General features: G+C 39.6%; 1 protein-coding gene across 6 annotated transcripts in view; it reads right to left on the reverse strand.

Moving 5' to 3' along the window:
• Window positions 1-17,227, reverse strand: part of FSTL5 (follistatin like 5) — a 639,703-nt gene that overhangs the window by 244,799 nt on the left and 377,677 nt on the right. For all 6 annotated transcript variants that reach the window (XM_065596497.1, XM_065596498.1, XM_005299299.5 and 3 more), the window contains one exon: window positions 5,083-5,203. In XM_065596497.1, coding sequence (XP_065452569.1) covers window positions 5,083-5,203 — 121 coding nt within the window. The remainder of the gene's footprint in view (window positions 1-5,082; window positions 5,204-17,227) is intronic.

Here is a 17,227-nt window from a genome sequence, read left to right on the forward strand (position 1 = left end):
ATGAACTGTATATTTAAGGAGTGATGTTTGCTTATTTCACACATACTTATTTTACTTGCATTGAAAAAGTGGGGGGGGGAACCCAGTATTTATCTCAAATGCATTTTGTCAGCTGAAGAGATATTGTCTAAATAATTAGCAGTAAGTGAATATGAATATAATATGTTAATCTTTACACTAGGCAACTACCAGTTTATTATCAAGAAAACCAGCTTCCTTTAATCTAAAATATGTATTGTAATCTTTAAAATGGATGATCTCTCTTTGTCCTGAAGGTAGTTTATTAATAGAAAAAAAATAAAAGTTCCTATTGCCTGACTGGAGCCTTATCATAAAACGCACAATGTAATTCACAGTCATATTTGATTCTGAACTTACAATCTTTATGTCACAGTCAAGGCTATAATCAACTACACTACTGGAAAAAAAACTAGTAGGAGATGCTAATGAAACAAAAGATCATTAATTAAAACAGATATCACACTCTGGTCCTTGTCTGCATATTGAAATAAAATTGAATTGCCTAAATAAGTGGTTTTCAACATGTGGTCCATGGACCCCTGAGGGGCCACAGACACGTCTAAATTTTCTAAAGGGGTCCGCACCTCCATTCAACATTTGTTAGCACATGGAAAAAGACTGAAAACCACTGACCTAAGTCTTTAAGGGACCTAGGTTGTATAGCAGATTAGTAAAATAGGCTTTCAACCCCAAAGATTTGGGTTCAAATATCATTCTAAGTCCTGGTTAAAAATGAGTTTGATGATCTCATACTCAATTACTAGACTGCCCTCTTTACTCCCAAGCTATTTATACAAATTCACTAAAGGTCTTCTCTCATACTTGTTTCCAATCTTGCAGTCCTTCCTCATACAGATGCTTGTGTGTGCTATATTACCACATACATATAGATAACATACATGAAAACTATTCTGGGACAGGAGCTGAGAGAACCTATGGACAGGGACCACTGTGAGGCAGGAAGGCAATGTGGTACCTAAACACCAGAATTTGGAAATATTAATATTTCTATATTGGGTGATGATTAAAACAGAAAGAGACACTTCTTTGAGAGAGGCATCTAACTTTGTGTCTGTATATATGTACCAACAATTTGTGGGTACAAAAGATGGTCATCTAAATTCTGACTTCCTGAAGCATAGTAACAAGTGACAAACTCAAAAATGATCCCACACCACAATTTACCCAGGAATTTTAGGCTATCATCAAATCCTTCCCCAAACAACTCCAAGAGAAAACGCTACAAACTCAGTCCCCACAAACCAACCCCAAGGACATTCTTCTTAAGATACATGCTTCTTAAGATACACAAACAAGAGAACCCAGGCAAACCAATCATATATGGCCATGGAACTCTTCCTGACGGAATATGGAGACTCATAGAAACCATCCTCAAACTAATCACCATGCAAAAGGCCAACTTCCTCCAGGACACAACTGACTTCTTCCACATACGCCACAATATTAACAACCTCTCTCAGAATACCATCCTTGCCACCATGGATGTCACATCCTTATATACCAGCATCTCTCACAATCGCCACCCTGCACTTAAGCAGGGAGGAGTTTGTCTGGCTGGCCGGAAGAAGAAGGCAATGCTTTCTGGGTGGGGGTGAGTGTGACCTGTACCACAGAGGTTGGGGGGCATGGGTGGCAGAGGTGGTATCCGGCCTTCCAGCCTGGCAAGGGGTGGCAGTTGCAGGGGCCACTGCCAGGTGCAAGGATCATGCTCAACCAGTCACTCAGGGACTTCACCTGACAGGAGTCAGACTATTGGAATAGTAAATACTCAAAATACTCTTGGCCCAGAAGTGGGAGGTCCAGAAGCTGCACCTTCAGTGTGGGCACTGATGGTACTAAACAGCTGCTGCATGCTAATTTGCATTTACTACAGCAGCTTCAGGCAGCGAGGTGTGCGGGGTCTACATGGGGTCACAGGGCAGGCCCAGCCTGGCCTCAAGTTTGGGCAGCAAGACCGGGGCAGCCCCCCCCCCTCCCCCCGGCAAAGGTAGCGATGCCCATATTGCAAATGAAGCCCCAGGGCACATGGGGACTCATCGCCATTACGGCAGGTAACCTCATGGGACAGAGTAGAGACTCCCAGGGGTCTCTGGGGGAGCAGGGCTCTGCAGAACTTCCTCCATGCAGTTCTCAGCACAGTTATGCCAGGGCAGCTAGTGCACAGGGAGGTGTAACAGACAGTAAATATGGGCAAGGTAAGCAAAATAGCAAACTGCCCAATAGGCCAAGGTTGCCTAAAACATTAAAAAAAAGGGGGGGGGGAGAGGCTGCCTTCCTCATCTATGCAGATGTTATAGTACAGGCCTACCCACAGAGGAGCCCATACCAGCATCAACTTCCTGGACACCATGATTAGCTTCAATAATGGAACTCTACAGACAACTATATACAAGAAACCCGGAGATCACCATACCTACCTGCATAGATCCAATAACCAACCCAAACACATCAAGAAATCTTATCTACAGCCAAGCACTCAGTCAGACACCATAGAATATGCTCTGAGGAGTCTTCAAATAACTCCCCAACCTCTCTAAGCTCATCATCGGAAGCAAGCTCCCCACAGACCAGGACACACCAACATGAAGCGGCAGCAGACCCTGCCAGAACAACAGATGCAAAACTTGCAGACATATTTCCACTGCTACAATGATCAACACCCTCCACAATAAACCTTTCAAGATCCAGGGGTTCTACACATGCCTATTACAACATGTGGTGTACCTCATCCAGTGTACTAAATGCCCCAACAGCAACTATGTGGGTGAAACCTGACAATCACTACACTCTTGAATGAACTCACACAGGAAAATGATAATACACAAAAACACCATATCACCTGTGAGTGAACACTTTTCACAAAGTGATCACTCTATATCTGACCTATCAGTCCTCATCCTCCAAGGAAACCTGCACAACACTTTCAAAAGACGAGACTGGCAGCTTAAATTCCTAATTTTGCTACATGTTAAAAATCATGGATTGAATAGAGACACTGGACTTATTACAACTATCTATAACCCACTAGCAACCCCCCCCCCAGCTGTTTTTCCCTCCCCTTTCCTTTCCTCTCTGTGACGGGAGGGATGTTGAAATGTGTGGTAAGTACTTATGCTAAACATTCTGTTCCATCTTGTATTTAGCAGTGACACTCTAAGTTTCCAGACCTAAAGAAGAGCTTTGTGTAAGCTCAAATTCTTGTCTCTCTCATCAACAGAAAATGGTCTTATAAAAGATATTCCCTCACCCACTTTACCTATATGATCCATAATTTAAATAGTAAGACTTCTTAACTATATTACTGTACCCAAAATGGATTCTATAAGCAGAATTGCACGTTCGAAATCAGAGGATGCTTTTTTGAAAATCTGCTCCAGAAATAGTTTAAATGGACCAAAGTTTATTTAAATGAGTTATCCAATCCCTAACAATCATATTCAGTATCTTGTTTATATGTCCAGATTCTCACTGGCTACAACCAAGAGTGTAACAATGTATGTAACAATACATAAAGTATATGATGTAGTCTATTTAATACTATACCTATCTTCATTTTCTTAATCTTTCATGATAAAAGATATTATACAGACATATCATATGTCATACACTATCTTCCTGGTGGACCCTGCATGTATCAACAAGGGGACGAATAGCTTTTATTGTTTTCACAAAAGGTCTAATATGCACACATAATTTAAGTTGAACAATCATTTATCCACTGGCCTTTCCTAAGAATTTTTAAAACCATACTGAATAATTCAAATGGAATCATTTATAAATGATGATCATCATGCTTGCACCTTTCAAAGAGCAGGAGTTGATATTTCTGAATACACTCAATTATTTCCCTTTTAAAAAGGGTGAAGTTTGGCACTCAGGTATTGAAAGGACTAATAGCAACTAATAGTCAGCACCAGAGCTAGTGCATATAGTAGTTGTGCAGGTTTTTCCATGTAGCTCTGTCACTGAACCTCAATCCTGACCTTCAACACTCCTGGGCTTCACCACTGATTATGCCAGAATGTGACAAATTATGAAATGTCTTATTTTTGCCCTGCACACAGCAACTAAGAAGAAAACACCAAATTCATTTCCACTTGTGATCTGAGTGAGAATTAAAACCCAAACACACCTTACACTCCCAGACTGCTCTGCTCTCACTTATATAAATGTAAATTATATGCCCCTTAAAATCAATGCAGTTACATCAGTTGGAAAACAGTAAGAGGTGAATCAGGCTCTTCATTTCCTAACAGAAAAATCTAAGGTGGCTGTGAAGCAATGCTTCCATTATCCATCACCTCCCATTTGTTTTCCAATAGCTTCCCAATTTTAAATATGGTCTCCTCTAACATCTTGTAGTGATAAGCAGAAAAGAATACTTTCAATTCATTATAATATCATTACCCCTTTTTGACTCAAGCGACTAGCCAAAAAATTGGGGTCATGTAATAGAGAACAGGAGTGTCTGGAGATGCAACAATACCATACAGCAGTAAACTTTTGTTCCCAGACACCTTGGACATCCAGTAATGAGGGATGGTTGTGAAAGAACAAGGACCACCCACAAGTTACACTGAAAATTCACCTGGTTTTATGAATCCTCTACAGAGTGCCCTTCAACAAATTTTGTTGAACAAGCACAACAGGGGCAGATCAGCATGAAATGAATACTTGTATCTATTAAGCTTGTGGCAATCCGAATACAGAAAAGGGATGTGGCTTGACCAATTTTACAGATTACAACCTGATCTCGAAAACAGTAACTTTTCATTAGTGCATCCGTACATTCGTTTGTTGGCAGAAAAACAAAACTTCTACAAATGCCCCTTTATCAGAATCATTGTCTTGAGAAAACTGGACACAAATGCATCTCCTATTGATTTCTGTTTCAGGATGTTCCCCTACATCATAATGATCAAGTTGTGCTCACTGTTGAACCACTGCATCATGACACTTCAAATTAGAACATTTGATTTTTAAAAAGAGTGAGACAGAAAGAGAAAACCGTGAAAAGAATAGAAAAAATCTTGTACTTACCAAATGCTCTGTAGAATTCTTCCAGAACTAGGTGCTTGTCACTGTTATAATCATCATATTTCAGCAGATCGAACAGAGAGCAGTCAGACAGATCCTTGCCAACCTCATCCCGTTTTATTACCTGACAAGAAAATTATGACCATGAAATTACATTTGAGCTCTTAGAGTTTCGCAATATAATTAATTGTTTCTAATAATCATTTAATAGATCATTTTAAGGCTGCTTGGGCAATGAACTGAAACTGTGTAAAGTTGGGGATTTCCACTTGCTTTATAATAATTTATTACAGTTTAGAAAGTTAATACCTTTAAGTCAGTGCCAATGAGTTTACAGAAAAGTTTGTGAAATATGAGGAATATATAATATGACACAGTATGTAATAACACTGTATAGATATTCTGCTTTGCAAGCAAGATTTCACTGTATTGAAATTCTTTACAATGACATTGACAAAAAGAAAAGAGATGTATGAACAAGGACATTGTCTTCCTTATAACAACATTGATCAGTAGCAAGTCTCTCCATCCTATGACCCTCCCTTTCTCCCCACCCCAAATCAGAACATTTTTATTTTTGTTAGGTTCCAATTCTTATTACACCAGCAATTACATCAACTTCTTATACACATCTGACAAGCCTATTATATTTCCTAAGAACCTGTTATTAGGAAAGACCTGAAAATATATCTGTGTCTCCACAAGGGGGGGCATCCACTTTGTAAGTGGATTATAATTAGTGGTTATTAGATTTTAACACTAATGAACCTCTGATGAAGGAATGTTCTTCTAATTTGTGCATCATTTATATTCAGTCTCTAGACTTTGCAAGGACAAATGTAGATTACACCAAAAATTGACAGATGCTAGTCTGCAAATCCCATAGATGCACCTAATATCTTGAAAGTGCCATGAGATCTTTCATAACAAATGCTCAAGACCCGTGTTTTACATCACAGCTTAAACAGAAAACTTAATTATGCATCCATAAGAATCAAAGAAAACACAGCCAACTGTTGTAATGCTGCAAGAAGATCAAACTTCTGCAATGAATACAGCTCAATTCAATATAAAACATACACTTTTCTCCTCCTAAATAAATATAAACAAATAATAAATCTTCATCTGAAGGGATATTACAGTTTACACTATTACCTTTGAATACTATGTTTTCCCATAACCAAATGCAGAGAATCCAGACTGTTTCACAAATATGCAATTGGTAGGGTGACCAGACAGCAAATGTGAAAAATCGGGACAGGGGGTAGGGGGTAATAGGAGCCTATATAAGAAAAACACCAAAAAATCGGGACTGTCCCTATAAAATCGGGACATCTGGTCACCCTAGCAATTGGGATATTCCAGTTGCTCTACCCAAGGGACAACAAAAGCAGAAAGGAGCAATGCTGACAACTGAATTCACAGCTCTCCTTAGAGCAAATGAAAAAATTTCCGAACATGCAAACACCATAAAACAAAAGGACCAATAAGCCTAAAGATAGGAAGTGCAAACTTATTTTTCCCTAACAAATGGGATGGCTCTCCTATAGAACTGTACAAAATTCTTTAAACACGTATAATGACCTTGTTAATAATTTATAAATGATAATTTATAGATGCACAAGCACAAAAACCTTAAAAACTACCATGCAAATAGTTTAGTTATTAAATAAGATGTTACCTGAAGAAAATTAGTTCTATTATGCATTATTTATCTAGCTTGTTTATTATGATTAATGCCACCAGAATGCAGAGAAAGATGCTGTATGGAATCTATGCAATGAAAGTGGTCCTTACGCACCCAATCATCTCCTTAGCTGGCTGATAAAAGGCAGAAATGCAGCCAAAGACAATTAAATATACATACCTTATGTTCCAAGTTAGTTACTGTGCTTATAGCATTTGGAAATCTCACTGTTATAGAAGTTTTACAAGTTTCAGCTAATTAACTTCTAAATTTGAGATGCTTGTGGATGTTAAAATTCACAGTTGGCTCATGAAAACAGAACTTTGTGTACACAGAATCCCTCAGAGCAACAGAACCTGCACTGTTCAGGCCAGGGCTACAAGGGCAAAACCACACTTTCCACATAATAGCTACTCTGGGCCAGGCATCTGAACTGTGTCTCTCCTATGCTCCTAATTATTGCTGGGCTCCACTTGACTCAAATGAAACAGGGACAAGAGCTGGAGGTGGGGAGAAGAGGAGAATCTATTGGAATGAGGACCCGGGGAGTGGGAGACCAGAACTGGAGTGTGGGAGGGAGAAGGTGGGGAAGCAAAGAGAATGAAACTGGAACTAGGAGTTGGAAAGAAGGGGGAATGGGACTAGAAGATAGTGTGAAATGGAAGAGAAGGACTGGGAGTCAGTGAGTGAGAGTGAGACTGAGATTGGGTGAAGGGCCGGGGCAAACTGAGAGTTGGGCGAGGATACTGGTACCGTAAATCAGTGCAACAGGGAGTGGAGGTGGGGAAAGAAAGAAAGAGCCATGCTGGTGCAGGAGGAGGGACAAGGAATCAGGAGATGGAGGGTGGGTAAGGAGACTGAGATGAAAAATGTCAGGAGTGGAGACTGGCACTGGTAACGGGAGAAGAATGGAACTAGCATAAGGAGCAATAGGTAACAAATTGACAAGACTGGGCAGGTCCAAAGGGACAGAGAAGAAGGCGTCATAAGCTTGGGGGGAAATGGGTGCAATCTGCTGTCAGCAAATATCTGTGAAACCCGCTGGCAAAGTATCCCACCTCCTTTTAGGACTAACTCATATAGGTTAACAACCTACTACTATTAGTCACTCAAATGACAGAGGTCTGTACAATGAGTCTAAAAGTCCCAAACCCTGCTGATGAGCCACATGGGCATCAATATGCTGTCATAGGATACAATTTCTATTCTTTATGTTGGCTTTTTAAAAAAACCTAGGAAACCACACATAAACACCTTTAAAGAGCATTATTAAGCTTGCAAAGTTAAGCATTCAAAAAATTAGGAAATACCAGGATTACAATTGCCCACGCAACCTAAATTCAGGCCCCTAGTGCCTATGCATTTTAACATTCTTTAATTACATGATCACATATCAGGGGTTCTCAAAATGGGGGTTGTGACCCCTCAAGGGGTCACAATCTGTCAGCCTCCATCCCCAAACCTCGCTTCACCCGCAGCATTTATAATAGTGTTAAATATAACAACATGTGATTTTAATTTATAAGGGGGAGAGGGGTCACACTCAGAAGCTTGCTGTGTAAAAGGGGTCACCTATACAAAAGTTTGAAAACAAATGTCATACTTATGTTCCACAAGATCCCAGCTTCGTTCAGTGCACAGAATGGGTGGTGCTCTGGGAATGACGGCATGTCTACATTACAATGCTACAGCGGTGTAGTTACACCACTGCAGCTGTGCTGCTGTAGTGCTTCAGTGTAGATGCTACTTAAAGCTATGGAAGGGTTTTTCCCATCAGCACAGGTAACCCACATCCCTAAGAGACAGTAGCTAGGTTGACAGAAGAAATCTTCTGTCAACCTAGTGCTGTCTACACTGGGGGTTAGTTTAGGGTGACCAGATGTCCCAAAATTAGGGGCTTTGTTTTATATACGCAATTATAGCCCCCACTCCCGGAAAAAGTGTCCTGATTTTTCACACTTGCTATTTGGTCACCCTAGATTAGGTTGGTATTGTTACGGCTCTCAGGGATGTGGATTTTTTTATAATACTGAGAGACATGGTTATACCGAAGTAAATTCCTAGTGTAGACCAGTCCTAAATTAGGATTATATAGTAAATTAAGGTGTTGTCTGTAGGACGCTCTGTCTCATTTGTTGCAGATGCTGGAAGGTGTTTCCTGAATGAGGCATGGGGTTGCAGGAAGAGAAAGGATGGTCTCATGGTTAAGGAAGTTGAATATTACCCTGAACAACTGTCTCCTATCCCTGCCTCTGCCAGAGTTCCAATGTGATGCTAGTCAAGTGAAAACCAAACTTTCCACAGATGGTCACTAGTTAGGTGTTCCTCATTTTCTGGGTGCCCAACTTGAGATACTGGGGTCTGATTTGCAGATGAGCATTCACTGCTGCAGTTGAAGTCAATGGGAGCCGTGGTTTGAACATATAAAAGGCTATATAGTGCCAAATACTTTGAAAAAAAAATCAGGTCTTAAACATCTCAAATTAAGCATCTAAAATTGGTGGATATTTTTGACTTTATTTTCTCTGTGCCTCAGTTCCCAAGCAGGAAGTTGGAGATAATGCTACCTCTTCCCCTCACAAAGAGTTCATGAAGGTAAATTTAGAGCAGGAATATGAACCTGGATCTCCCACATCCCAGGTGAGTGCCCTGACCACCGGGCTAGAGAGTCAGTCTGGGAATGTCTGCACTGCAGCTGGGAAAGGTGAGTCCCGGCATTGGTATATAGACTCTCTCTAGCTCTGCTTGAGCTAGTACTCAAAAAATAGCCGCATGGATGCTGCTGCATGGGTAGCAGCTTGGGATAGCTGCCCAACTCCAAGCGCACCTGGGCTACTGGAACTGAGATCAGGCTGCTATCTCCAAGCCACCACCCATACCACAATGTCCACACTGCTAACTTCAGAGCACTAGCTCAAGCTGAGCTAGTGCAAGTCTATCTATTCATGCTGGGAATCACATCTCCCAGCTGCAGCACAGCCATACCCAGACTGACTCTCTAGCCTGGTGGTCATGGCACTCATCTGGGATGTAGAAGACCCACATTCATTCTCCTGCCAGGGCCAGCTCTAGGCACCAGCAAACTAAGCACGTGCTTGGGGCGGCATTCCAGACACCTTTTTTTTTTTTTTGCTTTGGCGGTTGCGCTCCCGGAGGTGGATTTTTTTGTTTTGTTTTTTGTGGCTTGGGGCGGCAAAAAACCTAGAACTGGCCCTGCCTCCTGCTTTGAATTTCAATTCATGAAACCTTTGTGTACCTCAGATCAGGCTAGCCCGAGTGTTTCTATCTGCACTGGGAATTACACCTTCCAGCTACATTATGGACATAATCACCCTTCCTTTCTGCCCATATGAATATAGTTCCAACAGGAAAGAGAGAGTGCGAGAGAAAGAGGCACTGAGTGAACTGGGTGAAACTCCAGAAACTTTTCTGGCTTTTACATGTAGTAGAAATACATTTAGAAGCCATACGATTTGTCACTGGCACTTTTCTGGAGTGAGGACTGACACCATTTGAAACATAAGTCACAATAAGAATGAGTGATTTTATTGTGCTTTACAACACAACTCAACTCACAAGAACATCCTACACTGTTTTACTTCAGAAAATCTCAGGAATTTAGCCAATTGATTTAAATCCTAGGGAAACAGGAGGAGAGATCATACTGAAACTGACATTCATTTTCATTGTCGGTTTATATTATCACCCATTTCACTTTTGTTCTTGGCTATATTGGAGACAGGATATCCACAGTTAAATGCTACTACATCTGGAGGGTTTAGACTAGCAATGACATAGTTTCCTTCATCAGCCCAGATGACTTCAAGTGCTCATGTGCTTTCCTGTATAGGAACAGACATAAGCATATGCTTAAATACTTTCATAAATCAGGCTTTTACCTAAAGGGCACAAACAAGGGTTAACTACCCAGTGAGTTCTTTGCTAGCTTGTTTAACTGCAAAAGAAGGGTATATGCAATGCAAAATACCACCACCACAACTGGCAGTAAAAGACTTAAAAAAAATCAAGAATTTAATTAGTATACAGAAAAAACTTCCAGCTTTCCCACAGAATAACCCCTCAAGAAAAACATTGGCCAAGACTTGACTTAGACACAAGCACAAACAAATAGCTCTTTTGGGCCCCAGGTTTCTACAGACTACGTGAACCAGCCAAACTGCAGCTCATTGGCCTTCTCTTTGATGCCAGAGGAGATAAATATCCCTGTGATGCTGTATGGAATCCGGGGGACACTTTAGAATATTATGAATATGAATATTGTAAAATTTCAATGAGTTATGCCAGATATACCATGTAAGATATCTGCAAAAATGTTATGATTTGCCAGATATGATACTCTTGTTTATAAGTTTGTATCACTGTTTGTATTATGAGTTATAGATATGTATGTATGTATATGTATGTCAAACTTGGGCTATGCTTCTGGGTGACATCCCCAGACAATTTGGCACCAGCTCTTCCTAGATTCCAGAGGGATTTTCAAACCAGCAAACTCACCAATACGGCTACGAACCTCATGGGCTTTGAATCTTTGTTTGTATGAGACTGTTTTACCATCTAACATCTCTCTTCTTGTTCTCTCTCTTTTCTTTATAATAAACCTTTAGTTTTAGATACTAAAGGATTGGCTGGCAGTGTAGTATTTTGGATAAGATCCAAACCTATACTGACCTGGTAATTTGACTGACTTTTAAGGGTCAGAAGAACATTTTGTATATGTGAGCAGAGTTTTTTAAATAACTTCTCACTGTACTGGACCTAGGTGTTGATCGGGAGCCAGAGAACTGGAATGAAATAAAGGGGGCTGTGTGAGTTCTTTTTTTTTTTTTTTTTGCTTCTTGATCTTCTTGATAACCAGTGTGGGGGATCAGAAACAGTTTGTGACTGGTTGGGGAGTTTAACTTCAGTGTTACCCACCAATCTTGGGAGTATCTGCTCTCCCTTTTATAGCCTGCCCTGACCTTGGCATTCCAGTGAGGACTTCCCCGGGCACAACGGGTCACACCCTGTTCCACATCTTCCTGCAGGAGAACAGGAGGTGGTGGCCTCATACATTATGGAATTAATAAAATGTGAATATTTACAAAACAAAAAAGATGAATAATCATGATCATCTTATTATAACCTCTTTCCCCTTACATCTATTGTTTATTAGCCTGAATTGCTGTCTTGTCTAAAAGTAGACAGTAAACTCTTCAGGGCAGCAACTTCATCTTTTATCTGTTCTCTAAAGCAAAGCATGCACGTTACGGCATCACTAATGTATAATTAGGAAGGATATAATAAAATGTTGTGTATGTGCTAAATGATAGGACTGGCCTTGAAAATGAGGCATGAGTTATGCAGAAGTTTATACTGCCCCTGCCTGTGCCGTGTAGATAAAAGCTTGAGTTAGGAAAGCATATACTTAAGTCCATTGTTATATAAGAAAGCACAGGAGCAACTGAAGTCAATGGGGCTTAAGTATTTTCCTCAATAGGGATGTTTTCCTAAATCAAAATCAGAGAGAGGACCTCCATCTCTCATTACCAGAAGCTTAAAACATTTTTAATGTATAGTATGTTTATAATATATATTTTCAATCACGTGATTTGAATAGTGGAAACAACTAATTTGGTTTCGTCAAAGGTAACTGAATGTGTTCCCTATGGCAGATAAAACAATGGAGAAGTTTTTCTACTAAAAACAAGCAATCATGGCAAGATGTGAGCCTATCACCCTGACCACTATAGATGTCTTTCCATCCCACCCATCTTTTTCCTAAATCATTTTTCATTTTCTGCTCTTTTTTCCCTTTTATCTTTGATTAGAAGAACTTTGGGGAAGGCATATGCATTTTTATATTTTTGTACAACATTTAGGAAATAATAAGGCCCAATAAAAAGTGAAGTAGGTACAGCAGTAGCTAAAGAGCCATAGCATGTCCCTACTTGTGCCACAGGTGTGAAAGTGCACCAAAGTTTGGAAAGGAAACTCAACATGATGGAAGAAACAGGTAAGGGCAAAAACGTAAAGACTAGAGGCAATAACAAGCGAGAGGGAGTGTGGCAATACCAGATTTCATCTCAATGATGATCATCTTCAAAATGAAAGTGAGGAGCTATACATTGAATGATGCTACAGCATTCTTTCAGAAAGTTGTTTGGATGTGGAGGGCAATGGTGTGACTAAAGATAGTAGCCCTGGCTGTGTAAATAGGGATACAAGGTATTGAAGGCAGTAAGAAGAAAGAATGGTATTACCATATAAGGAAAAAAATAAAATGCCATTCTTTTTAGATCTCAGAGCTTTGACACAATCGAGGAATAATACAGTTTAGGAACCTTTCATCTCTGAGGTAGCAGATGCTGCTGTAATTCAACTCCAAGTAGTGGGTTATATATAAAAGGATAGACCTCATCAGCTCTAAAGAAATAGATCAGTAACATTGTATTGGTGAATATAAGAACTGACCGTGACTGGATCAAAATCTAGTAACAAGGATTTTGAAGATTAAACTATTACTTGGAAAATTTGATCAAAATGCCTACTACCCTGCTTGTATCTTTTGGAAAAAATGAGTGCTAATACTATAATAAAATTAAAATACTAAACTAAAGTTAGGAGGGTTTTTTTTAATTAATTAATGTGCAATAACTATGTTGTTCACGGATATTACCTTTCATTTCATCTGTGAATAAAATATGAAGTTAATTTACTATCCATGCAGGCACTGCATGAATTAAAGACTATGCCATGAGATTCTAAAACATAGAATGTGTGAGAGAGTAAAAATTTGAGGAAGGAAAATGGGAGAGAGAACTTTCAGTAGATAAAAAGAGACAGCCCCTGAAGAACCAGGGGTGGGGAAAGAGGAAGAGGGAGAGAGAAAGACTGCTGGGGAGCAGACCCCCAGTCCACAATGGCTGGGATATCTAGGATAAGCTAGGCCTACCTAAGCATTAGATAAAATAGATATGCGGGTAGACTTTTTATTGTGTTAAGCTCCTTTTCTCTTTGTTCCTTACTGTTGAGCTTAAACCATACTTCCTTTAGAATAGGCTGTTTTGCATCACTGTATTCACTGCTGGTCACAGCTCCTGAAGGGAAGACTTGCAGGATGCCACGCCCACTGAGCAATCACAGTTGGTACACAGGGTGTACCCTGGACCTGGTCTAAAGAGTAGGGAAAATCATGAGATTCCATCCAGAATAGATGAAGGCAAGAGGTCTAATACCTGAGGGGGATGCACTCAGAGAGATCAAAGGTGCAGCTAGCCCTCTGACATATATTTAAATTGTGCTTGTCCTATATCTAGTATAAACATTCCAAGTATAAATAGGAGTTTTGTTTACGCTGCTGTGCTTCATGAGATGTCAGACACTATGCCTCCACTTGTGCTTGCAGTGTAAGATTTTTGGTAATACATTAAAAAGGTATATTCCTCATCTGAGTTTAATTTTTTTTCTATAGCTTCAATGCCTCACCCTTGGAAACAGCAGTCAACTTCATAAGTCAATTTACCAATATATAACAAGTCTTCCGCCACCATAACTGGAATGTATTCAAACTGCGACAATATCAAAATATGGAAGAATAATTATGAGTTTTAAAAAATATCCCACTAAATGTTTTCATTTGTCCTATTTTAAACCAGTAAATACAAAAAAAAAAAGAAAACAATATCTATCTTGACATCTGATACTCTAAACAGTATGTCATGAATAAAAGTGTGAAGCAAATCTCATTCTTCATCATTACTCTATCTGACATGATTAACCTGCTTTTGGATCAAGTCATTTTAGGAGAATTTCCCCCTTTTTCATCAGTATACATTCTTCTAGATGGCCCACAAGCATAACGAGTAAATACAGTAGCAAAACAAAACATAGCTTCTGGGGACTTAATCAAGTGTAAAATTGTTTCATCTTTTTGTTATAGTACTGCAAAAAATGCACTTCAATATGTCTAGTTGAGTTTGATGAAGCATATTAAAAGCCCAAATGCCTTTCAGTGAATACTTATGGCAAATAAAAGATGTGGTTTACTGTTTATAAAAGGTCAATCCCACCATATGGGAACTACTCCATTCTTCACCAGAAAAGCACAATTTTATTCCCATGTCTCCACATAATACTTTGGATCCTTGTTCTCGCTCTCACTCCCTCCCCCCACCACACCAGTATAAAGTAACTTAAGTAACAAAGAAATCTGCAACAAGAAAACAAGCAGAGTTTATAAATGGGCATTAAATAATAGTTTGTTTTATGTGTGAGAGAACAGATAGCTAGAAAGTGAGTTTGCCAGATGCAATTTATAGTTAAGGATACGATTCTATCATGGAGGTCACAGATTCCGTGACTCTCCGGAACCTCCGTGACTTCTTCTGCAACAGCAGGTTTGAAGCAGCTGTCAGCCCCAGCGCTGCCAAGCAGTGCTGGGGTTGGGTCCGCCCCCCGCGGGGCTGGAGCAGCAGTGGTCATCCCGTGTAGCAAGAGCAGTGTCAGTGCTGGAACAGCTGGCAGGAGCAGTGGTCCTCAGGCTGCCAGAGCAGCAGCTGAGATTCGATTATCCCCTGCAGCAGGAACAGCAGTGGGACTGGAGAAGCTGCTGGAGGTCAGCAGCTGGCAATGCTCCGACTGTTAGTCTTCTCTTCCACCACGGTATTTTTAGTAAAAGTCAGGGCCAGGTAGTGGGCTTCCATGAATTTTTGTTTATTGCCCGCAACCTGTCCATGATTTTTACCAAAATACCTGTAACAGAATGTTAACCTGATTCATAGCTAACCACAAGAGGGTCAATGTATTATCTTCTTTTACTCTGGTTAACTTGAAGTCTGATCCTGCAAGGTACCAAATCCCTTCAACCATGACTGAATTTTCCTATTGTTACAAATTGTTTAGATATTTTGAATTACTGTTATTTTTGAGAGAGGGAAAAAGATGAAATTTAAATCAGTATGGTCTAGATTGTGCAAACTTTACCCATTCTGGGTTAGCACTTGCCCACATGAGTAGTCCCATTAGTGACCATTAAAATAGTTACATAAGTAAGTGTTCACTAACATGAGTAAAGACTCCACAATTTGTCATATATTTACACTGGACAACTGAGGTAAATATATTCTTGAGCTATAATGCTGTATTAAATTATAGTAAATCACATAATCATTTGTTAATAACAAATAGGGTGACCAGACAGCAAATGTGAAAAATCAGGACAGGGGGTGGGGGTAATAGGAGCCTATATAAGAAAAAGACCCCAAAATCGGGACTGTCCCTATAAAATCGGGACATCTGGTCACCCTAATAACAAATCACAACAGGATTATGGCTGTTCAAATGAAAGGGAAAATGATTAATGTTTGGCCAACTTTGGATACTGTAATGATACATTATATAAATTAACTTTTGGGAAAGATCTCACTCTTGGAAATATCAGTTTTAACAATTCATAAAAGGAGACAGCTTTACCACGGCAAAAGCCATATTGTGGGAAGAAATTTCATGATTGGTAAACCGAAACATTGCAATCAGGAACCAAATCCTGCTGTCCTTATTTCCATGAAGTCTCCAACTGATTCATCTGAGTTGTTCACTAGTAAGGAATTACTATATATAGCACTTTACATACTCTGAGATAAAAGGGGCTTAGATAATGCAGCAAGGCTTTCCGGTTGCTACAATACTTCAGTGCTGCAAATTGGAAGATCTGTGGAAATAGGATGCACTGAAATGTGTAACTAATAAAGTACAAAATCACTCCAGTATTCCTTGAGTGGGTTATATTAAATTAACATGCTCACACTTCTCCAATATTTCATATTTTTTAAAAGGCAGTAGATTTTTATATTGGTGATTGGTAACTGCATTGTAGAAATTGCAGTATTGCCAGTCCCCAAGGGTTCAAAAATTAGGAATTAAGCGCCTCACCCCTAAATCATGAGATTGTCTTAAAAATAATTCATATGGGTTTTTTTATTTGTCTTCTGGTTTTTGAGCCTACTGGGTGAACTCTAGTCATATTTTCAAGCTTTTTTTCCAAGCATGAGGACTGGAAACTTTGTTTTTTAAATGGATGTTGAGATTATCATATATTTTGATTATTTCAGAAGTGGGGGCTTAAATAAAACCCCCAAATATTACAATAATTGCAACAAAGTCATGAATTTGGAAGGTGGGAGGGTCTTGCAGTTTTTGCACCCAGGAAGGACAGTGTTTATTATTTGCACCCAGGAAACTGATGAGATTTTTGGCAGTAGGAAAGATATGCCTCTGCTCTCTTCTTCCCCACTGATGAACAAGATTAGAGGTGATAATTTCTAGATCTTTAATACCTCAGTCATTACCTCAACAACTGTTGTCAGCAACTAGTTGCCTCAGCAACTTTGCTGTATTGTCCTCCACTGTTATCCACCATTGCTGGGATTATGTATAATGGAGGTTTCCATTAACTAACTG

Source organism: Chrysemys picta, chromosome 5 (assembly GCF_011386835.1).
Source record: "Chrysemys picta bellii isolate R12L10 chromosome 5, ASM1138683v2, whole genome shotgun sequence".
Classification (NCBI taxonomy): Eukaryota; Metazoa; Chordata; order Testudines; family Emydidae; genus Chrysemys; species Chrysemys picta.